Source organism: Polypterus senegalus, chromosome 11, assembly GCF_016835505.1.
Source record: "Polypterus senegalus isolate Bchr_013 chromosome 11, ASM1683550v1, whole genome shotgun sequence".
NCBI classification, from domain to species: Eukaryota; Metazoa; Chordata; class Cladistia; order Polypteriformes; family Polypteridae; genus Polypterus; species Polypterus senegalus.
Window position 1 is genome coordinate 79,446,245 of NC_053164.1, and position 26,914 is coordinate 79,473,158.

The 26,914-nt window shown below is 40.1% G+C and overlaps 1 protein-coding gene across 4 annotated transcripts in view; it reads left to right on the plus strand.

Annotated features, from left to right (window-relative positions):
• The first annotated feature begins 16,444 nt into the window (after positions 1 to 16,444).
• efemp2a (EGF containing fibulin extracellular matrix protein 2a) overlaps positions 16,445 to 26,914 on the plus strand; it is a 99,982-nt gene continuing 89,512 nt past the window's right edge. Inside the window, exon 1 of one of the 4 annotated variants that reach the window (XM_039769133.1) lies at positions 16,445 to 16,528. Coding sequence is in view for 1 of the 4 variants with exons in the window: in XM_039769130.1 (XP_039625064.1) it covers positions 17,471 to 17,496 (26 nt within the window). In the remaining 3 variants the exon portion in view is untranslated. Of the gene's footprint in view, positions 16,529 to 16,929; positions 17,053 to 17,383; positions 17,501 to 26,914 lie in introns of those variants that run through there. The other 3 variants (XM_039769131.1, XM_039769130.1, XM_039769132.1) reach the window with 3 other exon arrangements.

A 26,914-nucleotide genomic window follows, 5' to 3' on the forward strand; every position in this document is an offset into this window, starting at 1 on the left:
TTTTGTCATGGATGGGGTGGCATCCATGCTAAGATGAGAGGTCTTACCTTACCTGGCCAGGATGCTATAAAGAAGCATGATCATAACGGATGTGGCTTGAGAAGTGGTGTGGTTAGGAGTCCCATACTTAACAAAATGGTTGTGAGGCCTCCAAAAAGAACCATAAAGGATGGGCTACAAACTAAACAGCCTGCCCAAGGTGACTCACCCCAGATGCAACAAGCCTCAAAACTGCTAAATTCAGGCTTCTGGCTTGGCAGACCTCAAAAACGGGAAGCTGCTTTACATTAACTAGAAAAGACTGAAAATATGACAAAAGTAAAAAATAAAAAAAATAAAGGAGAATCATAATTCTTCAATGTGTATGAATAGGGTGAAGAAAGATATAAACAAAATGCTCAAAAGAGTAAAACTAGCTAGAATAAATAAAAAAAGTTAAATAGCTAGAAAAGGAGTGATGTTAGATTGGCCCCATCTCCTAAGAAGAAATGGAAGGAACAATACACAATTATGAGCATAATAGAACAACTTAAACATGACTAGTAATCATTCAAAAATGATAATTAAACCTACACATAAAAACAGACCTTCTCCTAACAGACAGTCTTCTTCAAAGCCAAGAGGCTTGTATGAAAGGGCAAAATAAATGGTTGGACAGCCATCCCGTTTACACTGCATGATTCCTCCTTGCCTGTTCAGATGGTCATATTGCAGTAGACTCAACACCAGGGATTAATGGGCATCCCAGCCAGCATGGACAATGCTCCCTGCCTGGGATGGATGGACAAAGTGATATGGTTTTCCAAGAACAGATATTCCACTTGAATAATAGGTGGCGTTGTGCCACTGATGTGTCTCCACTCTACATGGGACCAGTTGTTCTGCAGGTTGGCCCCATAGGGTTCACAAGGGGCTGCTGGGAGAGGACTCCTTTATTGTGTCAAAGTTCTGCTTCACCAAGAAGTGCTTCCTAAGTGCAATGCTGTGGCACCGGAATTTCCCCTGGGTTCAGCATCAATGCAGTCACTCTGCACTACATGAAAGAGTTGGGAGTCGGGAGAGGAGAAGAACAACACTCGCCTGGGAAGGAAGGAGAGGTGGTTTGTAGGAAGGAAAAGAGAATTTGTTCTTGTTAGGAATTGAGACTTGAAATAAGGTGTTTTGTTAAAAAAATGAGCAAGCCTTTTGAACCCAGTTGTATCTGGAGTTCCAGGCTCTAATACACTCCCTACAGGCCACAGTATAGTAAAAATGTAATATTAGGTTGTTGTAAAGAAAATGATCACAAGAAGGTAGGGTCCATTTGTTTAAAATCCACTGTTAATGCTGATCAAATAAATTCTTCACTATACCCTTTGTAGAGTGCTAGCCAACTACTTTGGCTGTTAGCCAGATGTTGCACTGTATGAGTTCATTCACCTTTTCTCGCAATTGAATCCAAACATCTGCAAAGCTTACTGTACATTCAAAGGGGTCTCAAATGTAGATCAGGTCATGCTGTCTTTTATTAGATGGGCCTCACTCGCGTTCTGACTCAGTTAACTGCTGACTCATGAAAAATGTCACACAATATGCTTTGGGCCTGCATTCCGGCAAACATGATTTGAATAAAACAGAGAAATATCCTTTCATCACTGTGGTGTTGTAACGCTCTATAGCAATTCCAGTGAGAAACTCTGCTAAATGGGAGTTTCATTGATTTTGGCTCATTGCTGTAATCCAACAAACTTGCATAGCTGACTGGCAGCCTCATACAGTCAGTATGTTTAAAGTTTCAATTCTGGAAGCATTTACAATTCAAAGAACTTCAGCTTTCAGTCCATTACACGCTTAACTATGGCTTTGAAAAGTCAGTGAGAAAAGCAAAAAATCTAGCTCAGTTACTTTTTTTTTTTAGTAAGCAGAGGCTTCACACAGAAAGCCTCCCAGCTCAACTGTTTAGTGCAAGGAAAATAAAAAGTACCGGGTGGACAAGTGGGCTGTAAGAATGAATACATCAAAGGACTAGCTGCCTAGCTTTGAAAACAAACATTGTGTTTGCCAGTGGAGGTTCAGTGGACTGGATTCTGCCTTCATGGGTAATAATATCACACACAGACCCTCCTGCTGGAGTTAATTACCCAGCTGTGATCAGCCAAGAGGTAATGGCCATTCCTCACTTTGCTCCAGAATGGGCTTCCCACAGTAGGTGGACACAGCTGTTTGTGCTTGTCTCTTTTCTTGACCTAGATGGGGCCCTTTAGGAGCAAGCTGTCTGCATTGTGGCTTCAGAGCCAAAACAACTGATTGATTTTTGGCTTGCTGTTGCTTCAGAGCCCACCTAAGATGAAGCAAAGGTAAAGACTACCATTTTGAAATAAATATCTATTTATCATGTCAAATACAAGCCAGCAGAACTTTGGCCTAAAACAAATTGATCAATTCAATAGTCAGTGCTCATACTAATACTTTTCACTATCAGTTTACAGAGCAATTTATCCTTTACCAACAATATTTTACAGAAGGGTGGCACATTGGTTAGTACTGCTGCCATGCTGCTCCAGCAGCCACTCTCCTTGTGGTTTCTCCCATTGTCTATTGAAGTTTCTTCAGGCGCTAATGTGTTCCTGACATTCCAAAGACACTGATGTAACATGACAATGGTTAAAATGAGTGTGATTTATGGGAACTGCCATCCCATCTAGTGCCAGCCATCTCCTTGTGCCGGATACTGCCAGGTCAAGATCCCTAGAATCCTGTAGTTAAATAAGCAGGTTCAGAAAATGAATGGGTAGTTTTAGAAAGCAATTATTGTTAATGTTTCTTTGATACAGTGCATTGCATAGTGAGCACTGTCTCACAGTATTTTAAACAACAGTTAAACTTGTTCTTTTGTGTTAACAATGTTTTGATATCACTTCAGTTTATTTCCTTGACCCCTTCTGACTCACCAAAATGAGAAAACCCCCACATATGATATACCACTCAACTCCTCTTGATGTCTAGTTAAGCAAGACATCGAGCTTAATGACCCTTTAGACTAGAAAAAAAACATCTTTTGGCAATTTCAGCCCTTATTTTGTGCAGGAAATTACACCCTTTTGATAAGGAGTAAACCAATATGTGTCTTCTACAATGATGATCAGAAGGACTTAAAGTTGTGCATGCAACATCAGCCGAATGCTGTGCTTCACCCCTTAGTGGGATACAAGATGTCAAATTTGCTAATTTTCATAAAACTTTGAAAAAATGTGGATCAATGGAGTTTCTTTTTATGCTATTTCAAAGTTTCTGATCATGATATTTATGATATTTGATTCCTTACTGGTGGTCCTAGCTTTATAAGAGCCACTCTGATAAGGTTAAAAATGACAGATTTCAAAGATAAGCATGTGGGGTATTGTTATAGACTATTTCACAGTCAGTGATCAAGAATATTACTATATTTTTATTTTCGATTATAATTGAAAATATTTGGACTTTAACTTTTAAGCAGTGTTTCATTATGTAGTAAATAGTTTCTTAAAGAGTCGCAGGTTGCCACCTTTTGAGTTGCACAGGGTTTGTTTCTCACCACTGTATTAAATGGGAATGGTTTGTGTATGGATTGCATTAGTGCTCCGCTATGACTATGGCCGGCGAATCTCCAAGGGAAACCCAACTATGACTTTTAAAGACAAATCTCCATGTGTGACCCCCCTGAGTTAATGGTTGTCATAGACTTGGTTGCAAGAAAAAAAAAAGTTTAAGAAACCCTGATATAGTAGATTACCTTATTGTGCTTAATATGTTGACAAGGTGACACAGTTTCACACTTATCCTTCACCAACCCAGGAGCTCATGTTTGATTTCCAGAGTGGGAACAGGTTGATTAGCACAGGCAAGTAGGAATTTCCCAGTGCTCTGTGCATGTAACAATAATGAACTTCGAAATTTATAAATCTATTTGTTCACAGTCCACTGATGTGGTCTTATTGGCATACATTATTGTATGCCGGTACGTTTGCCTCATGATGCACTGACGTCTGGGGTGAGTTTCTGCCTTGCTTTATGAAACCTTTTTCAGAGCACAAGAGTTATCCTTGTCTGCACATGTACATCTGTCCTATGGTGACAAGTACACGTGCACACGTGTGGCAGCGGTATGGCACAGGTAATCCATGGTGATTAAATTGCCAATTGACTGATGTGGAACGTTACAAGCAGCACAAATGTATACGGTGCAAAACAAATCACAGCTGAACTATACTATGGATGTTGTGCCGTTTAGTACATGAATCACTCTAAGTATGTAGTGTATATAATCAAAAATATACAACATTTTCTATATGTATAAATGATTGCTTCACTATCTCTCTCTCTCTCTCTGTAACCTTCCGTTTCAATTAATCATTGCCTGAAAAATCAGGGAAAATGCCACTTCGAGTACAGTATGGTGTAGTTTTTCCAGAGCAGCACACTGCGTAGGTGCTCCTCACAATGCTGAGAGAGCTTATTAGGTTGTGTATTTATTGTTGTTCATCACAATAGCAAGTAAGAATCTCATTGTACATATCAATAACTTTGAATTTAAATTGAAATTTTCAGCAGCAACGCTCCACTGGGAACCCAGAGTGGGAAAGGTCCAGAGCTACTGCATTACTGGAATGTATGGCGTCAAAACGAACACAGTACTTGGTAAGTTAGCAAAATTTTGGAGTAATTGATATATTATGAAGGTGTCTCTCTTTAATGGGAGTTTTTTTTTTTTTCTACCAGGTTTCAAGTAAAAGGAGCATAGAAGCAAAAGTAAGGAGTACATTAGTTAAACTGTTTCAGCTTTTGCTTTCAATAAAATGGAAGTTTTTTTTATTTTAACACAGCCTTGTTAATCAATGTAGCATTGGTCAGACATGTATGTAAAAATGTAATTGTATTCTGTAAACGTGACAACGCTACTAATACTGAAAAGTAGCATTTTCGTGGACACAGTTGAAATTGGTCTTTAAGAAACTTCATTTATGCAATTTTTATTTTACAGTGCAATTTACAAAGTGAGCAATATTGAATTGTTTTTTAGATAAATTGCAGGCTGCATATGTTCAATGTAAACAGTATTTGTTTCAATATTCCATGCCTGACTTTTCATTATCTATAGTACAAGAGTACTGGGAATCAGACCTCATTCTGATGGCATAAGTAGTGTGTGTGCCACTTTGGGCTTGCCCTGGTTGAACTGAGGTACTGTGTTCTGTTTCGTGTTCGAGTTGACTTAATTAAATGTGGGTTTGTCATTTGTAAATGACTGCAGGAGGCCAAATTGTTTCCTGTGCGTGTATCTCTACTCAGCTGCTCCGCTGTTTATGTTGTAGAGATCGAGTGTGTTCACTCCTAGTGTTTCTTCAGTCTACAGTGTCCCTGCTGATTTGCACACATCCAAATACTGGAATACCAGAACGATAAAATGATGAAAACGAAAAGTAGGTTAAAGTTCATTCCGTTCTTGAGATGGTGTACTTAAGTGCACGTCCAAATGGTTTTCAAACAATGTTTATTTATTCATTGATTTATTTAGTTTTATTTTCAAACATTAGAGACTAATGAATTGGTTAACTTTTTATTTCACTTTTTCATGGCATTTCAGTATGCAATAATGCAGCCTCCCTGCTGCAGTTTCTTTTGTTTGACTGTTGAATAAGTGACATGTGACAAAGACAGTGGGATATTCCTATACTTTCTTCTTTCCTTTAAAACCTAGACAATCACAGTTATGGAAAAAATGTCTTCTGGCTCTGACACAAGTAATGTTTTTAAAGCAAGCACAAAGGATTGGTGTACTCTGACTGTGTTCACTCAGAAACGTCTCAGCTAGGAGCAGAAACTGTAAATTAGGTTTAGTAATGGTATGGTGGCACATTGATTAACTCATTCACCTCATAGTTGCAGAAGTTTGCATTTGATCCCCAGCCTGGTCACTGTTTGTGTGGGAATTTGAATGTTCTACCCAAGTCCACATGGATTTTTGCACTTTTTCTTCCACATCCCTTAAAGGCACATGTTATGTAATTGGCTACTCTTATCTATTCCTATTTGATCAAGGTTAGTGGGATATGTGTACCTTAAACATGACCCTACGAAATAATCCAGGGTTGTTGGCCTCTCACTATTTTTTAGTTTACTGTTCTAGAATTATAGCACAACATTCCTCCTGATTTCTTTACATACTAAACCCCAATTTTGCTTAGATGGAAAATAATGAAGAAGAATTCATTAATCCATCTCAAATGCTGCTCTGTATCATTTGTTTAATCAGTTGTACACCCTGCACTATATGCCCATTTGGCTGTTCATTTATTTGTTAAACACACAATCCATTTGTAGTGTCAAAGAGCATCCCATCTAGCACAAAGCAGGAATCATCTATGAAGAGTGTACCTTAATAAACCCCAAGGGCAATGCAGAGTCACAAATCAAACTAACTTGCATGCCTTCAAGATGTCCACACAACCACTAGTAGCTGTGGCCATGCTGAGATTTGAACCCAGCTTCTGTAGCTGTGTGGCCCAGACATGTAAAAGTACAACTTAATTTTTCAAGGAAAGTGAGCCGATAGTATGGGGGTACACATGAGGTCAGTAAAACAGGCTAACACCAAATCTTACAATGTGGGTTTTTTCTTATTGTTTTGTGATTTGACTTAAGTGCATTCTCATCTGTAAAAGTCAACAGTCCCCTGTGTTTCACTTTTTCATTTTCCGTCCATGCTTCCTTCCTCCCAGTAAGACATCACCCCATGTCCCCTGATGAGTCTTGACATGCTGTGTGTTTATAAGCATGGTCTTTTATGTTTATCATTTGTGGTATTGGCTGGTTTTGCACAAATAACTGGAAACCATTCCAGATTACATTGCTTTTCATTTTTGAAATATTGTGTAGTGTCTTTCACACCAAACACAATTCCATCTCACTTTAGCAAGGACACATTAATATGTACCAATCAGCAATATGGAAAATCTGGTGATTTTAATAGTTTGTTGGATAACTGGGAGATGAGATCTTCAGTCTCTTGATTTAATTCTATGCCTCATTAGCACTGCCATCCTGCCTTGTCAGGCATTTTTGATGTTGTAGAGTCTGAGGATGTCATGAAGGCAGAGGTCTTGTTCTTGGAGGCCCACAGTCTGCTAGTTTTCAAGCCAGTGAGTTTCTTGATTAGAAGCTAATTATTTACTACTACATGTGCATATTTGTTTGGGGCAAAACTGTAGTTTGTGTACTGTACAAGAGCCACACATCTTTTTTGCTTATTTAACTTTTAAAGCTAATCCATTCCCTGTTTAATTGCTTCCTATTTGCTTAACCTGCTCCGAAATAACAAAGACACCTGCAGCTCACTAGCTAAGGTGGTCTTTTTTGCACCTGTGCATGTTCATCATGAAATGGCTTTTTAATTGAAGCACTTTGAAAGAAAACAAGAACATTAGTGAAGGACCAAGAAGTGCTAATCTGCTTTGGTACATGAAACATGTTAATGTCATCATCAGAAAATAAAACATACAATATCAGAAAAGTCTGTGCAGGAATTACGAGGATACTAACAAGGCACAGAATCAAACAACTTATTTCCCTAACACAGGAGTGGGCAATGTCGGTCCTGGAGAGCTGCAGTGGCTGCAGGTTTTTGTTCCAACCCACCTTCTTAATGAGAAGTCTATTATTGTTGATGAAGCACTTATTGCTTAAGTGACATTTTGAGGCTTCATTTTAGTGGTCTTGCTTGTTAAGGGTCCCCAACCTTAACTGCTTATGTCAATCTTAAACAGCTGCATTCACTGTTTTAATGACTCCTTATTAGCAATAAGATGTAAATGACAAAGCAGCCAGCAGTTCTCCATCTAGCTTCTTTCCAAACCAAGTCTGGTTTTCTGTGTGTGTTCATCCTGCACTTTGATTTAATAAAACACTTAACAGAAAAATGTGACAGACTGAAAATTATCTGTTTAAGGCTTCAAATCATTTCGATGATATCTTTGGAAAGGAAAAAATCTACAATATAAGAACCTTAGCATTGCAGACCAGCAAGCCATAAATTAAATAAGGCCTGAGATTGGCAAGGATTGGTTTCTAATTAAGCAATTGGATTGGGATAAAAACCTGTAGCCACTCCGACTCTCCAGGACCGACATCGCCCACCCCTGCCCTAACAGCATGAATTTCTTATGGGGAGTTTGTTTGGATCAAAAATCTCCCACCACTCTGGTGGTGGTTAAAAGACATAACAGAGGTGAGCAACCAAATGCATCCTAGGTCATTAGGGCATGTCGTACTTGGACCAACTTCGAGAGTTAAGCCTGTTCAGTCTCGAGTAGAGTGAACGTTGTGGGGACCTAATCTGGGTCTTCAAAACCCTCAAAGGCATTGACAAAATAGATCCAGCAGCATTTCTTCAGCTTAAGGGTGAATCACATACTTGAGGAAATCAGTGGAAATTAAGGAGAAGTGCACTTAAAACTGAAGCTAGGAAGCACTTCTTAATGCAACTGTTGTTGGACTCTGGAGCAAACTACTGAGACTTTGACAACCTTTAAGAAAAATCTGAATGAGATATTACGACAGCTTAGCTATTAGCTAAACAAAACAGCCTTGATGGACAGAATGGTCTTGTCTCATTTGTTAAATGTCTTATGTCTTTAAGTACCAAAATTGGGGACCAACTGCCTAAAACTCCTGGCAGCTAGTCTGAAGAAAAAACTTCAATAAACAGGTTTAATATTTAGACAGATTGATGAATGTGCATGGGATTTTGATGGTCAGAATTTAGAGATAGATTAGAAGAATATTCACTTTATGGATTTCTGAACTAAACTAAAAAAGAAAAATCAGTTTCCAGGTATGAACTGAATGTTATGGAAGATTTAATGATTAGTGGCACAAGTGTGAACTACAACAGCTTTGAATTTACAGTCTTTGAATAAGGGTTGAGCAGTGAAGACAATCTCAGAATTACATTAAATGATTGCACATATATAGTAATATAGATAAAGACATTACACTGACAGAATGGTGCTTCTGAAAAGGCATGATAAAGCAAGCAAAGGAAGAGAGTTCCAGGTCCTGGCTGTTATGAACTAGAGATGTACTAAGCACAAAGTCCTGAAATATCTCTTAACTGTCAAACCCTGACTAGTCAAAATAATGACACACTTTAAATCTTTATACATCAAAAGGTGTATTTTTCAAAAGTCTATGTTTAACAAAAAATAAGCTCAGAGGACCACAAAAGCACAGAGAGAAATGCCTTCGAAATGGACCATCCCAAAAGCAAACAAAGTTCCAATACACAAGATAAAGAATGATTGACAAACAGAGAAAAGGGTTTAAAAAGCCTGAAATCAAAAGTACAATGAAAACAGGAGGACTCACTGACCACTTGGCGCATTCACAGTGAATCGCAAAAGACTATGGGTTTTGCTTAGCATTTATAGGACTGAGAGCAGTTCCTTGTGGTAATGGGCAGGTGGCCCTGCTTCTTGGGGGACCACCCACAAAGCACAAGTAACATAGCAGAATACACATTGGCATGGAGAAAAAAATGATTAACACAATTAATATAAAAATAGAAAAAAATGTTACATTTAAACCCCCAACTGGTGGAGAACCCTGGGTGTAACACAACACGAACAACCACGAAACTGACAATTGACAGAAAATGGTAGTGTGTAACACCTCAGGGAACTGTCCTGTTTCCCTTCCTTTTTGTCTTCTACACAACAGACTTCCAACTCAATACCAACACTTGCCATCTTCAGAAATTCTCAGATGACTCCTCCATCATAGGCTGCATTAATAATGGAGACAAGTCAGAGTACAGGAGGGTTGTGGAGGACTTTGTCTTGTAGTGTAGCAACAACAACCTGCAACTCCGCATCAGCAAGACAAAAGAGGTGGTGGTGGACAGCGTGCCAAGGAGCTTATGAGACCAGTCACCATTCAGAGGGAGGATGTGGAAGTGGTGCAGAGCTACAAGTACCTGGGAGTTCACATAAAAAAACAAACTGGACTGGTCTGACAACACAGCGGAACTGTACAAGAAGGGCCAGAGCAGACTGGGCTTGCTGAGGAGACTCAGGCCTTTTGATGTTTGCAGCAAGCAGCTGAAAATGTTCTACCAATCCACAGTAGCCAGTGAGGTGTTCTACACAGTCTTCTGAGGAAGCAACCAGAGCTCAAACAAAGCACAATGCCAAAAGAAACTTATCAGGTAAACCTGCTCCATCACAGGCCTAACCCAGGATACACTGGAAGCGGTTATTGAAAAGCGGATGGCGGCAAAATTGAATGCCATCTTGAAAAATCCCTTCCGTTGCCTCCTGGAGGTGCAGTCTTAGAGCACTATTGGCCACAGGCTCATTTCACCACGGTGTGCTAAGAAACGTTTCTAAGGGTCTTTTCTGCCCGCTTCTATCAGGCATTTCAATGCTTCCTCCCGACAAACTCTTTAGGTTCATTTTGAAATTTCTACACAATATACATTTATTTAATTATTGATTGATTGATTGGATTGACTGTATTATCTGTCATGTGAGCCTGTATCTTTGTTTTTTATGTTGCTGCTGCTGTATGCATCTGAATTTCCCCATGGGATTAAAAACCTAACCTAAACTAAACTAATCTAATCTACTGGAAGGCATTATGGCTAGATGAAGGGTCACTGGAAAGCAAATGAATCTATATGGATAAATAAATAATTATTTTAGTGGATTTCTTACCATGTTTGTTCTTCTTCTTCTTCTTTCGGCTCCTTCCATTAGGGGTCGCCACAGCGGATCATCTTCTTCCATATCTTTCTGTCCTCTGTATCTTGTTCTGTCACACCCATCACCTGCATGTCCTCTCTCACCACATCCACAAACCTTCTGTTTGGCCTTCCTCTTTTTCTCTTGCGTGGCAGCTCTATTCCTTAGCATCCTTCTCCCAATATACTCAGCATCTCTCCTATACACATGTCCAAACCAACACAATCTCACCTCTCTGACTTTGTCTCCCAACTGTCAAACATGAGCCGACCCTCTAATGTACTCATTTCTAATCCTGTCCATCCTCGTCACACCCAGTGCAAATCTTAGCATCTTTAACTCTGCTACTCTGTCTCCTGCTTTCTGGTCAGTGCCACTGTCTCCAGCCCATATAACATAGCTGGTCTCACTACCATCCTGTAGACCTTCCCTTTCACTTTTGCTGATATCCATCTGTCACACGTCACTCCCGACACTCTTCTCCACCCATTCCACCCTGCCTGCACTCTCTTTCAGCTCTCTTCCACAATCCCCATTACTCTCTACTGTTGATCCCAAGTATTTAAACTCATCCACCTTCGCCAACTCTACTTCTTGCATCCTGACCATTCAACTGACCTCCCTCTCATTTACACATATGTATTCTCTCCTGTTCCTACTGACCTTCATTCCTCTCCTCTGTAGAGCATATCTCCACCTCTCCAGGGTCTCCTCAACCTGCTCCCTACTATCGCTACAGATCACAATGTCATCAGCAAACATCATAGTCCACGGGGACTCCTGTCTCATCTCATCTGTTAACCTGTTCATCACCATTGCAAATAAGAAAGCTGATCCCTGATGTAATCCCACCTCCACCTTGAATGCATCCGCCACTTCTACCGCAGACCTTACCATGGTCACACTTCCCTCGTACATATCCTGTACAACTCTTACATACTTCTCTGCCACTCCCGACTTCCTCATGCAATACCATGGCTCCTCTCGAGGCACCCTGTCATATGCTTTCTCCAGGTCCACAAAGGCGCAATGCAGCTCCTTCTGGCCTTCTCCATACTTCTCCATCAACACCCTCAGAGCAAACATCACATCTGTGGTGCTCTTTCTTGGCATGAAACCATACAGCTTCTCACTAATCATCACCTCACTTCTTAACCTAGCTTCCACTTCTCTTTTCCATAACGTCATGCTATGGCTCATCAATTTTATCCACCTGTAGTTACTACAGTTCTGTGCATTCCCCTTATTCTTAAACTAGCAAAATACCCGCGCTTCGCAGCAGAGAAGTAGTGTGTTAAAGAAGTTATGAAAAAGAAAAGGAAACCTTATAAAAATAACGTAACATGATTGTCAATGTAATTGTTTTGTGACTGTTATGAGTGTTGCTGTCATCAAGGATTTGATTATCATTATTTCTTTCAATCAGGTTCATATTTGGAGGATGTGTTATGTTCAAGTTACATTCCGTGTTTGTCAACCGTTGTAAAGATAACAGGTTTCATTCATCGAAGTGTTCACTACCCAAATCGCTACTCGTGAATCTAAGATGTTTAACAGGCATTACCGGTATTAAGTTGTGGATTTACCTGCAAATATTTAGCGGCAGCGTGTCTATGAACTTAATTTAAACCTAAGCTTTACACCTTGCTCTCCTATTGATATGTCTACAAAGGCTTGTTCAGATTCAGAGGGTTGTTCCTTTCTTACTGTATCAATAAACAGCTCGTCTTCCCCTTTATCTGAGACATCACACACTGCATGCACGGGTTTACCTTTCCCAGTCCTGCAAACTTTAGCGAAGTGGTTCAATTTACCACATTTTTTACATATATATATTTCTTTTCTTCCTTTAGCTGGACTTTGACTTTTTCCACCGTGTGCTTTGTTTCCGCAGTAGCTGCACTTATGAATATGCTTTTATGCATCACACGCTTCATATTCTTTTGCTGCCTTCTCAATTGTGTAATGCATTTTTTGTTCATCGCTCTTTGGAGCTTTTGCTTTTTGTCTGCGTACTACGTTCACAGTCAGTTCACGTGAGCCATTCGGAGTACATGCATCGAAGGTTCTCAGCTGTGGTTGTGCTATCTCGTGATGTCCACAGCTTTATTTAATGTTAGCTCAGACCCGACTCTTAAAAGTTTCTCTCGCACTTTCGCTGAGCTTGTGCCAAAAACTATTCTAACCCTGACCATCTCATCTTCGTTTGCATAAGCACAGTCCTTCACCAGCAATTTTAACTCCGTTACAAAGTGATCAAAAGTGTTGTTTATACCTTGCGTCTTCCCACTAAACTTGTATCTCGTGAAAATCGTATTCGTCTTAGGCATTACAAACGCTTCGTAGTTGCAGCGTGTCTGCTGCTGACGGACGGCCTTATATGGGCAGGCACTCAATTACGTTGGAGGCGTGGGTATAAGGGACGCAATATAGGCAGGCAGCCAACTGCGTGGGAGGCGTGGTGATGGGTGACGCAGCTCCGCCTCACACGGCGACCGAGCTGCAGGCTATGGCCGTGTATATGTACGTAAGTAGGATTCAGTTATGACTGTTACGCGTAGAATTTCGAAATGAAACCTGCTTAACTTTTGCAAGTAAGCTGTAAGGAATAAGCCTGCCAAATTTCAGCCTTCTACCTACACGGGAAGTTGGAGAATTAGTGATGAGTCAGTGAGTGAGTCAGTCAGTGAGGGCTTTGCCTTTTTATTAGTACAGATATCGGCACCAGTACACTTCTTCTCCACTCCTCAGGCAACCTCTCACTTTCCAAGATTCCATTAAACAATCTGGTTAAAATCTCCACTGCCATATCTCCTAAATACCTCCATGCTTCCACAGGTATGCCATCTGGACCAACGGCTTTTCCATTCTTCATCCTCTTCATAGCTGTCCTTACTTCCTCCTTACTAATCCGTTGCACTTCCTGATTCACTATCTCCACATCATCCAACCTCTTCTCTATTTCGTTCTCTTCATTCATCAGCCTCTAAAAGTGCTCTTTCCATCTGCTCAACACACGCTCCTCGCTTGTGAGTACATTTCCATCTTTATCCTTTATTACCCTAACATACTGCACATCTTTCCCAGCTCGGTCCCTCTGTCTAGCCAATTGATACAGGTCCTTTTCTCCCTCCTTAGTGTCCAACCTCTCATACAACTCATCATACACCTTTTCTTTAGCCTTTGCAACCTCTCTCTTCACCTTGCTCCTTATCTCCTTGTACTTTTGTCTGCTTTCTGCATCTTTCTGACTATCCCACTTCTTCTTTGCCATCCTCTTCCTCTGTATACTCTCCTGTATTTCCTCTTTCCACCACCAGGTTTCCTTTTCCTCCGTCCTCTGTCCAGATGTCACACCAAACACCTTTCTTGCTGTCACCCTTACTACATCTGCTGTAGTTTCCCAACTGTCTGGTAATTCTTCACTACCATCCAGTGCCTGTTTCACCTCCTCCCTGAACTCAACCTTGCAGTCTTCCTTTTTCAACTTCCACCATTTGATCCTTGGCTCTGCCCTCACTTTCTTCCTCTTCTTGATCTCCAGCATCATCCTACAGACCACCATCCTAAGCTGCTTAACTACACTTTCCCCTGCCACCACTTTGCAGTCTGCAATCTCCTTCAGATCAACTCTTCTGCTTAGGATGGAATCTCCCTGTGTTCATCTTCCTCCACTCTGGTACGTAACCCTATGTTCCTCCCTCTTCTTAAAATACATATTCACCACAGCCATGTCCATCCTTTTGGCAAAATCCACTATCCTCTCACCTTCTTCATTCCTTTACTTGACACCATACCTACCCATCACCTCCTCATTTTTTCCCTTCAGCAACATGTCCATTGAAATCCGCTCCAATCACCACTTTCTGTCCCTTTGGTACACAGTTCATCACTTCATCCAACTCACTCCAAAAATCTTCTTTCTCATCCATTGCATGCCCAACTTAAAGGGCATATGCACAACATTCATCATCACACCTCCAGTTTCCAGCTTCATAATCATTACTCTGTCTGACACTCTTTTCACCTCCAAAACACTCTTGACATAATGTTCCTTCAGAATCCACCCTACTCCATTTCCCCTCGTATCCACACCATGATGGAACAATTTGAATCCACTTCCGATCCACCTGGCCTTACTCCCCTTCCATTTAGTCTCTTGCACGCACAATATATCAACTTTCCTTCTCTCCATCACATCTGCTAACTCTCTTCCCTTACCAGTCATACTGCCAACATTCAAAGTTCCTACCCTTAGTATCACTCTCTGTACCTTCTTCCTCTCCTCCTGCCTCCGGACACATCTCCCCCCTCTTCTTCTCCTTCTTGTTCTTCGGCCAACAGTAGCACAATTTCCGCCAGCACCCTGTTGGCTAACAGTACTGGTGGCGGTCGTTGTTAACCCAGGGCTTACCAATCCGGTATGGAAATTTGTATTTCTGTCCGCATATTGATTTGGCAAAATTTTACACCGGATGCACTTCCTGACATAACCCTCCCCATTTATCTGGGCTTGGGACCGGCACGAAGAAACACACTGGTTTGTGCATCCCCTGTGGCTGGGTTTCTTACCATGTCTTTTATAAAAGTAAAAAAAGAAAAAAGGTTTTGCTGTACTCCGTCTTCTAAATTGCATCTTACTTTGAACAGATGGAAAACCAAGAAACCCTTTAGAAACTCTCATAGCTTTCATAGGTGCCCTCCTGGTGCTTGAGAATGCCTTTGTGGTAGGCCACCTGTGCCTTTTTCTCTTATCCAGTAATTTTCCTGTTAAATTACTTTTGGGGCACCTGTTGTCCCTTTTGCTTTCCTTGCCTCTACAATGGAAGAACCTTTAGATGGCCTTTAACTCTGGGCTGTCCTCGTCAATTTTCTGTCACCAAGTTCTGCAGAATTCCTGTTTTCATTTAGGAAAACATATGCAAAGGGAAGAACAAACATTTTTTTCCTCATCTCTAAAATGTGTGTTCAATGCAATAATCTTCTGATTTGTACATCAAAGAGCATGGTGTTTTTGTTTAATTTTGGGCTGTCTTGTCATTTAAGAATGTGAGTGCAGGCCAACTTTCGTCTCCCTCATACAGCATAAAAGAAGATAATTATCCATTCATTCATTCATTTTTCTGAACCTGATTATTCCAATACAGGGTCACCTGGTGCCAGAGCCTGTTTTGGCATGAATTATCTCTGGACTTGATGCAAGCTCTCATAATGCACAGCTAGCATCCCACAAGACCAATCCAGAATTGTCAGTCAATGTAACATGCACAGTTTTGAAATGTGACTGGAAAGAGGAGCCCCTGTGGAAAACCCATGAAAATCCTGAGGGCAGTGTAAGAATAATGAAGTAGTAATAGGAAACAGGAAAGTTTAGTCGAACATCAGAAACCCGGCCACCAATAATGGAGATGGCAGAAGACTCTACATTTAGGTGAATTCAGCTTATCCAGAATCACACAAAATACATTAGATGTCCATCCTCCAGCACCCAGCAGCAGACAAAAATCATTTCATTTTTTAGTATTGCTTTACAAAGTTAAACAAAATAACGGCTGACAGATTAGCTTTGATCAGATAAATACGATGCACTTGCACTGGCGCCACAACTGGATTGAAGCCACAGTAGGAGGGCACAGCAGCCATGGCTCAGATGAAGCACGTCCCGTGCCTCAGTTCAGCCTGAAGTAAATCCGAGAGGAGCGATAGCTAATGTGAGAGACAGGCCAACTCGAGCGGCCGTAGTTTAACAGCTGGACAAATTTAAAGTGTTACAAGTGAGTTCATTGTTCACTTTGGGGGGGGGTCTGAGGAAATCAAAATTTGGGGTGTCTGAGGTGTATGACATTTTTAAATAATGAAGAATATGCCCCTCTTTGTTAGGTAAGATAATTCATCACTGCTATTCACTGCTAGCTTTTAGTATCTTTTACTGAGTTTCATGTCTTGGAGCAGCTGAACATGAAAGTGTTGTTTCCGGCTAGAATTTTTAACTGAAACCAGGTGCGGGTGTGTGTGAGTGTGTGTGTGTGTGTGTGTTTTCTGCCTTATTCTTTTTTCACTGGCAATAGGCAAGTCCTTTTTGGCACCCAACCAGGAATCTGGAGTCAGAGGGGGGTGGGGGTGGGGGGATTTGGAAGAGGGGGTGGACTGTTGGTATACTCCAAAGAAGAAGACAAAAAAAAAAAAACCTTCACATGAGAGTACATAAACCTTACTTAGACGCCTGCAGGATTTAAGTCTGGAAGGCTCTGACTCTTAAGAGAAGGTGCTCTGTGCAGCTGAAGTGCAACACATCTCCGTAAGTAAACTTTCCATAATAAGGTGACAGGCTGCTTTGTCTTAGCAGGGAGAAATGGCAAACGCTTGTGGGGATTTTAGAAATATGACTTTTTTTTATTTTTAATTAAAAGGTAGTCAATTTGTACTGAAGTATATGGCAAAGAATGTTTCTATATTTAAAAAAGAAAAAAAAATGTATGTCAGGGATTGCAAAGCTGCTGTGGTATTGCTGAGAGAACTGTGCCGAGCTCCCCACTTGATGGCTTCATGCATCTTCGTGCCTCTTATACTTGGAGCTGGCACGCCAGGGCCTCATTTTACTGTAAAGGCAGTAAGTGGTTGTGCAAGATTACATACGTAAAATATCAGTTGACAGCGAAATGAAGGCATGCAGATACTTAGGAGGATGTGTGATCCTGACTAAATTCTTAAACTGAATGAAAGAAATTCTTTTCCACTGGCAGTAGGTAAATTTTCCTTTTTTTATTGACTTGTAGATTTTCATTCATTTTGACATTTTTTACAGTGGCAGTTTTTAGGGCTTGCATGTTAAACACTGGTGCTGACTGAATAGTGTGTGGCAGGGGGCTGATTTTGGGAGGCAGGATAAAACAGGGGTCATGGACATGTTGGCACCCAGAAAACTCTTAATCGCTTTAGTGTGATTATTTCAACACTGCTCTGATACATTGGTCCATCTTAATATAGTAAAAGATGACCACTCTTTTGCTTGATACAGTCTTACATGCTTTAACATTTTACTATTTGTTTTAATCATGTTGCATATTGAGTTGAATAAAGACGGAAATACACTATGGCAACAGTAGCAAAAACTTCAGTTTTTATGTTATTTTTAGTTTACTCCCCTTTTTCTTTATATTCAGTAGGTATTGCTTAGCACATACTTGTATCCTCGAATCAAATATGCTTGAATATGTTTGAAGGGAATGTTTCAAGAAGCACAATGGCAGTCTCTATTTTGTATTTATTTTAAATCAGTAATTGACAAGGTAAAATGAGCGATAAGATAATACATTCATTTTTTTTCTTGCACGTCACAACCACTCCTATTTGAAAGATGTCTTTATTCCAGTTGCTGCAAATGACTACGTTGTTTCTGGCATTTAATATCATATATTTCTAATGTTGTCTTTCTAAAAACTCTAGTGTGTGTACAGTCAGTCTACTTTACTTTGCTTTGTTTGAGCTCTACCTATTGCATCGCATTACAGCTTATTAGCCCTTTATTCATCCCTCTTAGGCATAATAGGTTTATTATAATCCAGCTGGGTGGTTTAGTTTTTGTCTGTTAGATCATAAAAGACTCATTAAATTACTATAGCACTTATGTGCCCATACATACGTAGCAGACAAAATAGTGGAAACACCTATTAATATGTTAATATCAAGAATGGAGTTGGGCCAGCGTTTACCTTCACAAATTTAGTCCTTCTTGGAATGCTGTCATGCAAGTCTTGAACAGAATGTAGTGTGATACTATACTTTTGTTCAAGAAGATAAGCCAGTTATTTGAGAAATGAAGGAGATAAAAATATATTCTTCAAAATTTCTCTTAAACCTCGGTCCAGGAGTGCTACTGTAACTGTTTTCATTCTATTTTCTTAATTAGTGACCAGTTTTTCCTGCTAATTAACTTCTTTTGCTTTAATTGACGTGCTTTTTTAAGACTCAGACCCCCTCGATTGTTTCTTTTTTCCTTAATTAGCAGCCAAACAGTAATGAGATATAAAAGGAGACACCACATGACCAGCAACATGTGTCCATCACACAATATCTAAAAAATACAGAAAGGTGAAGGTCACAGTAACTTGTTTCTACTCAGGTCCACAAAGATATTTGATGAGGTTCTTAGACAAAAGCAGAATCAGCACTTTTGGAAATGTCTGCTATGGAAGAATGAGAGAAGCAGGCCGGAATTAAATAAATGAGTTTAATTAACAAAAAATTCAGCTTCTAAATGAAGAAACTGGTTCGAGTTTGAGGCCCTGACTTAGCTGGTTCTCTGTAAGTCATTTCACATCTCATTTCTGTTTGGGAAAATGAAGCAATTTGGAGGACAGAGCCTTAAAAACACAATGGAGGGAAAAGAAGTTAACTTGTAATAAAAACTGGTCACAATTTATGAAAACCTGCAGCAACATTAGCCTTCCAGGACTGTTATTCAAGACCCCTGCCTTAAAGGTTCAATGATGTTTAGATCTGGTAATGTTCATGTGTTTATGAAGCCACTCTTGAATTAATTTAACAGTATATCATGTCTATATTATGATCCTGTAAAAGAGGAACATGATGAGAGAATAGTGTTTACACCGCAGGGAGCACCTGGTCCTGTGAAATGGCTGCACATTGCAGGGCAATCATTGAACCACATAAATCCCACAAGATGGTTGCCCATACTATCATGGATCCCTGCCATGTGTAATCACTGTGAAATATTGTTGAGGATTCAAGGCATCTTTTGGCTCTCTTCAAATGTAAACCCATCCAAATACAGGAGATGGAGTGAAAGATGAGTCATCAGACCATATAAGTTTTTGTGGTCTGTGTTCTTTAAACCAAGATACACATCTTTTTATGTTGACCTAGGGTACAAGTGGTTTCCAAACACAGCCTTGTAATAAATTCCATCTTTGGAAGCCTATGATGTACAGCTTTCAATGAGAGGGGTCACAGATGTGCAAAATCAACTCTGAAGTAGTTCTTGAGGCTTTACTTTTGTGACATTTGGCGACTTTCCTATAAAAGTGTTCATCTATCCACCCCTCTCCCTGAGCTTCAATTTACAACCTTTGTTTCTCTTTGCCAACGCAGCATGCCCATCATCAGAATATGCTGTCATTATTTTTGGTACTGTTCCACTTAAGATATGACAAACATTTTGTGACAGATGTACCTTCATTTTGGGCACTGACTATATGCCCATTTTGGCACTGTGTTAGTATTCTTGGCACATTACTGCTAATTTGCAATTAGCCTGATATGGCTGACCTTTGTAACTGCATTTGTAATTGTGATTTAGTCACTTCCGAGTTATACTCCTTTTTCCGTTATTTATACCACCTCCTGTACCTGCAGTGGGAGCAATGCGATTTGTAATTTTCTTTTTCATAATCCTACCTGTTGGCCACTGTGCCACAATGCTATGACAGTCCATCCATAATTCCATTCACAACAGATTTGTAGATCATGATTTTAGGATGTTTGGCACTGACTGACTTGTTTTAGCCTGTTTTGCACTTGGTGAATGGCAGTCTGCAAGTTTTCTGGTGGTTCCGCTTATGTGTTGATCCTCTTTTCCCAGGTTTGGCTGAATGTTTGCCCCACTTAACACTGGTGACTACACACCCCCATTTTAGACTCCACTAACTACATTCTCAGATAGGTACCCTCAATTTTGAATCCAATGTTAATTGATGTAATTTCAAATTTTAAGTTGACAACATTATCTTGAAAGTACTGGTTGCTTAAGTGCTTTACTCCCACTAGATTAAACTGAAGTGGTTATGTTTGGTATCTTTTTAGTATAAGATAATGAAGGAAGTATTGGCTTTCCATCTTTCATCTAAGAAAGATTGCTAATGTGTGTTGTTCTGTGTGGTGCTGCTTCATGCTGTCCTTAATGTCTCTTAAGCCCAGATGTGATTTAGTTTATGGTGGAAAGTACTATGTGCCGATTGACTGACTGAGCCTTGCAGTGAAAACAGTGGGAGGCCTGGAAAGACTACAGGGTTGTGTGTTTGTAGTTTTGGAGCACCTGCATGTCATTACAGGATGTCAAGATACAAGGACTCAAGCAAAGATGTGGCATGTTGGTCGGCATGCAAGTAAGAATTTCACTCTGTACAGTTGTCAGTAGCACTACATATCTACCACACACTGTATGAGGGCTGACATATGCAGTTCAAATACACAAATTATAGAAAACAATAAACAAGCACAACGTCAGACACTACAAGGCCTGCGACTGTGGTGGTCATTGTCAAGTTGCAGAAAGTTTAAGGATGTGAGTGCATGTTATTGTATGACTATGAAGATTTGCAGTGTCCTGTTGCATCCTTCTTAACAATAGCGATGCAGTGATTTGTGTGTGGCCTGAGGCAACACCAGCAGATCAGAGTGAGAAAATGATGTCAGGGTCACTGGCGCTGTTATGAAAATAGTTGGACTACTGTGTTCAAAAACCAGCACGAAGCTCCTTAAAGTGTGCACTTCATGGTGATCAACATACTGCACCACTTAATCAAACAGCACTGCCAAAGAATTGCTTTAAATAATTAGAGGTGGTCCTAAAAAATCATTCCAGGCTCCACTTCAACAATATCTGCTGGAGTTGTTAATAGAGCAAATGTTGCTGAGGGAAAAATAGAATTTGTTATGTTCTGGTCAAAATAAACTGTTACTGGTGTGAACTTGAACCCGGACACAGGCAGACAGACATCGTTGGTTCCACCACACACTCGTTTGTTTACAATATTTACAAAAACTGTGCTCAAACCCCAGTGCCTCTTGCACCGATTTCCCCAACTGTCCAGGCCTCACAAGTTCAATGCCTTCCTGGCCGCCTCCCGTCCTCTCTCTCTCTCTCTCTTTCTCAGCTCTGTCCTCTTCCACCTGACTCTCGCCGCTGACTGGAGGGAGGCAGCCCCTTTTATGGGAACCCGGATGGGCTCCAGCTGCTCCCCGGCACTCCTCCGCAGACACGCCCTTGTGTGGCGGAAGTGCTGGGCTCCCAGGATAATCAGGTACTTGGGCGCCGCCTGTCGGTGGCCACGGGTCCCTACAGGGCTGGGCTTCCAAGCCCTTTACCCGAGGCCCCCAACATAACCAGGATGGATGCCCCCTCGCGGTCTGGAGGAGGCACAAGCCCTCCTCTCATCCTCCTGGGCGTCCCAGCCGGGCTCCAGCCCTGGCCGGGGACCACACGGGATATACCGGCATCGGGGCACCGCCTGGCAGTGGCCACGGGTCCCTACAGGGTTGGGCTTCCAAGCCCTTTACCCGAGGCCCCCAACATAACCAGGATGGACGCCTCGCGGTCTGGAGGAGGCACAAGCCCTCCTCTCGTCCTCCTGGGCGTCCCGGCCGGGCTCCAGCCCCAGCCGGGGACCACACTGGCTTTGAATTATACTGGAGGAAATGATTACCAAGGCATGTGAATGTTAACACAGGGGTTCTTAGAACATTAGAACAATCTAGACAATAGCAGGCCATTCAGCCCAACAAAGCTCGCCAGTCCTATCCACTTGTTTCTTCCAGAAAACATCAAGTCGAGTTTTGAAAATCCCTAAAGTCTTACTGTCTACCACAATACTTGGTAGTTTATTCCAAGTGTCCATCGTTCTTTGTGTAAAGAAAAAGTCCTAATGTTTGTGCGAAATTTACCCTTAACGTGTTCTTGTTGAACCCATTTTAAAATAACAGTTCTGATCCACTGTACTAATTCCCTTCATAATTTTAAACACTTCAATCATGTAACCTCTTAATCTGCTTTTGCTTAAACTGTATAGGTTCAGCTCTTTGAATCTTTCCTCATAATTCATCCCATGTAGCCCTTGAATCAGCCTAGTCGCTCTTCTCTGGACCTTTTGTAGCACTGGTATGTCCTTTTTGTAGCCTGGAGACCAAAACTGTAAGCAGTACTTGAAATGAGGCTTCACCAGTGCATTATAAAGGTTGAACATAACCTCCTCCTCCTAATCTCGAAACATCACTGAATGCTGTGTTTAGAATGGAAGTGGAATAAACAATTTAAAAAATGTACACATTCAATTGAGTTTGGGGACTAGTTAACAGTTTTGAAAGATGAATGATTGTTAGTTTTTGTTTATTTACTTCATTAAAGAAATATCAATTTTTTTGTAAAATATTTTTTCTAACAATGAGCTATATTCAGTAACTTCAGTGAGAATAGAATGTAACTACATGTATTGCATTAGTAAAGGACATAAAGCACTTTTTTTGCAATATTTTACAGGGTCATGTAGTTAAAAACCAACTTCAAGTAGGCTTGTGGTGACTGCAAATAGCTTCAGAGTCAGCAGAGTCAACTCAGATTGCATTGTGTGATGTAAGCTGTTGGTTGTAGAAGTCTGTGCCTAATTGTAGTTCATATTTTTAAACATAACATTTTTCAAATAAGTACCCTATAGAGTTAGAGTTAAAGTCTGGCTATGCACACACAAGCAGCTAACCTATCAGCAAGATCCTGGCCATGCATGCAAGCAACACTTTTGCCATCTCAGTAAATTATATTGGAGATGAATGGCAGACGATATGTAAAAGAAGAAAATGTTCAAACTTTTAATTTAAAAGAGTAATTTAATCAGTAAGAAAGGATGCAGAGAATGTTTCTCTGTTTAAAGATTCCCAATTTCAAAATTCACCTAATTCTTTTTTTAATGGGACTTTTTGAAATTTCATAAAGGTATACAGCCTGCTGTCTCTCAGATATCTCAATGAAAATGGAATTTTCTTGAAAAATGTCATTGAAGAATAACTGGACTAAGTTTCAACAAAAAATGGATTCACTGGGAGCTGAACAAACATACAGGTGCTTATGATTATTCTCCTTGTGAATGGTGCCACCCACAATAATTATATTAATGTCCATCCATTTACTATTTAGGTACAAGAAATGTTAACTGCAATAGGAGCTGATGGCCAACATTGGGCTAAATACACTGCTACCATCAAAACATTTTTGATTTTTTTACAGCAGTTGCTATCGCACCTACAAAAGAATGTCTAGCAATTTAATAGGGTTATTTAGATGATGTAGTGCTCAAATGTTTCAGACTTGAACCACATCTGCCTCGTAAAATGCTCGAAATTTCAGCTGTTTTATCAACTGCTCTTTTTTGATCCTATGGCAAGAACTTTAGACAAGGGCTTCCAGCTTTCTTCTGCAAATATTCTGACAGTTTTGAAATGACACTGCCGTCATTTGCTTTGTCTTCCAGATGTGCATGTGTTGAATTGAACATCAATATTCCGGTCAGGCTAAGCACTTGTATATGAATTTACAGTATATTTATGTGACTTTTGGCCTAGGTAGAATTTAAAAGGAACTGTAGCCTGGTGTCCGCCTATCAGACCACACACAGTGTGCCGATGTTTGCTTCTAGTGTCAAAAACCCAACAAGAGCTGCTTCCTGTCACCAGGCAGCTACAGTAAAAAGGGAATAGCTCTGTTTGTTAGAATTACTTGCATTGCATTGCCTTCAAATAACCAGTCTCTCTTTTATATACTGTGTAGGAGGTCTGCATATATAAGGAGGAGGGATGGGGGGATTATTTTAGATATGCTCTAGCTGTGTAAGTAATGCATACGATTTTAAAGAATAGGATCTGTTGTAATTGAACTACATCCAGCACTGTGAAGAGAACAAATCTTTTTTGAAAATCTTACAGGCTAGTGGCATGAATGCACAGGCAGTGTTTTAGATAAAAATGCCAACGGGATTTATACACTGGTGGCATGAAGTAGCATAAAGCTTCAGGCTAGCCTTACTCTGCTAGGACATGTGAGTGTGCTTCCTTGATGACAGTCATGTTGTACCTTCTTATTATTTCCAAATAAAAAAGGATTTAGATTTCAGCTAGCCAGCAAACGCTTAATTTCTAGCTTAATTATTTTCTTTCTTTCTTTCTTTCTTTCTTTTCCCATTGATCATCCATTCTACGTCATTTTTACACATTCTTCTAAAGCAAATGTAATATAAAATATAACATGCCATACTTTCTCCAGCAGTATTGAGTTAAGGCACTTCTTCTAAGTTCAGGTTAAATATACAAATATCTGGCAAGTGACATATTTAGTTAATACAGCAATGCAATGTATCACAGAATAAGCCTTCAAGTCCCACCATTTTAAATTACCTCTCAGATGAGAGTACAGCAAGAACTAGCAAAGATTTTTTGGATGAATACACTCTGCCCTCAAATCTAAAAATCTGAAAAGGATGCGTCTTCCAGCAGGACAATGGCACAAAACGGTAGAAAATTTATGTTCTGGAGTGAGTCAGTCATAGCTGAGAACACATGTCAGGGTTTGCTCAGTAAAGGCCATGTGCAATGGCCAATAGAACTGCCAAATAGTGTAGTGTACCAATTTACACAGCAACTAGAAGTGTTTTTCTAAATGTTTCATCGTTGAAATATCTGCCAAGAGTGCCTTTACCAAATATTGACTCAGAGAGGGTTGAGTATTTATGGAACAAGTCATTTTCTGTACGTGTGTTTTTTTGATCTGTATGAAACTTGGAAAGACCTGTAGGTTGTTATTTTCTCATTGACATTTGTGTTGTAAGCACAAGTTGAATTTGTATAATTTGATATTTCAACATGAGAAAATTCAGAAAAGTCCAAGTGGTTTGTATCTGTGCTGTTAATGCACTATGTGTTTGTGTACAGTTCAACTCTATTTATCTGTATATTTTCTGTGTATTCTGTGTTTACATGTATGTGTACACAGGGAAAGCTCATTCAAGATAAAATGTGGTTATCATTTCTTAACACAGTGTCTCATTAGAATTTGGAACAACCTACTGCCTAATATAGTTGAAGTGGAAGCCATGACAATTTTGAAAGTATCTGGTTTAAAATACAATTTTGCAATTCTATAACCAACCAGCATAGCCTGAATGATCTTCTTTCCTTTGTACGACACTATTTTGATATTTAGATACATGCTTCATACTTCTGCAGGGGCTGGAAACAGTGCTCGTAAGTGTCCACAATAACTGTTTGGCATGTTTGAATCTGGACATTCTTGCCATGTCCATGTGGGCTCACTTTGGGTGCTCTGGTTTCCCCCCTCAACCTCACAACCTCAGCACTTTATTTGCTTAAAATTATCATCACACTGCTTGTTTATTTTTATTATTTTCTCAGTTTCTAAAATGTTAAACACACCTAACAAACTGAATATGCTAGCAGGTATTAGTTGTGGGTGGAGCACTGCATCTCCAGAGCCATGGAGGTTTGCACCATTCCATGTAATGGCGATCCACCGTAGCTGCCCTGATAGATGGCTTTTATTGGTGTGGCAGTGTCACAAAAGCATCCCAGTGAAGAAAGTCTTATAAAAATATTTAGAATGTTACTAGGGTGAAGGTGGTGTCTAGCTACCAAATTAAGTAAAAGGGATGTGGGGTGGATTAACTTCATTTTAGTAGAAGCAAACATATTAGGGCAATGAGTTATGATTTGAAACATGATGGTGGGCATTTTGCTTAGCAAGCAATTCTTTATCTCGGTATGAAGAGTGCTGGTCTTAAATGCTGCTTGCTATAAGAACCACACTTTTAATAATACGGACTTTTCAGTAAAGTATAACATCTTTGTGTTCAGTAAACAGGAAGGTTTGATTGATAGATGACTTATTCCTTGTTAGCAGTATCAATTTATATTGAAGTTGTATGCAAACATGGTTTCCAGCTGGAGACCCAGCATTTAGTGTTCTTCCAATAATATGACAGAATTTGCATGGCTTCTGGACCTAAACTGGATAATGGGAATGCAGTCATTGATAAAAGGTGGAAAGTGAGAATGTGTAGGTGAGACATGGAAAATAACAGAACTGGGCTTGGGGTGACGTGAATCATAGAACTATATCCCCTCCAACGCTCCCTCTCAAACCACCAACCAGCTAGGTATATCATGTGAATAGCCCAGTCAGTATTTGTACAACAATCGCTATCCGATTTTCCACGATAATGTCGGGTGAAAAAATTTCTCGTGAAATTGAACAAAACGGCCACAGAAACTTATAGAATGATAAAAACAGTGTACTGTGATAACATTTTGTCTCGCACACAAGTTTTTGAGTTTCCAGGAAAGACAAGAAAATGTGTAAAACA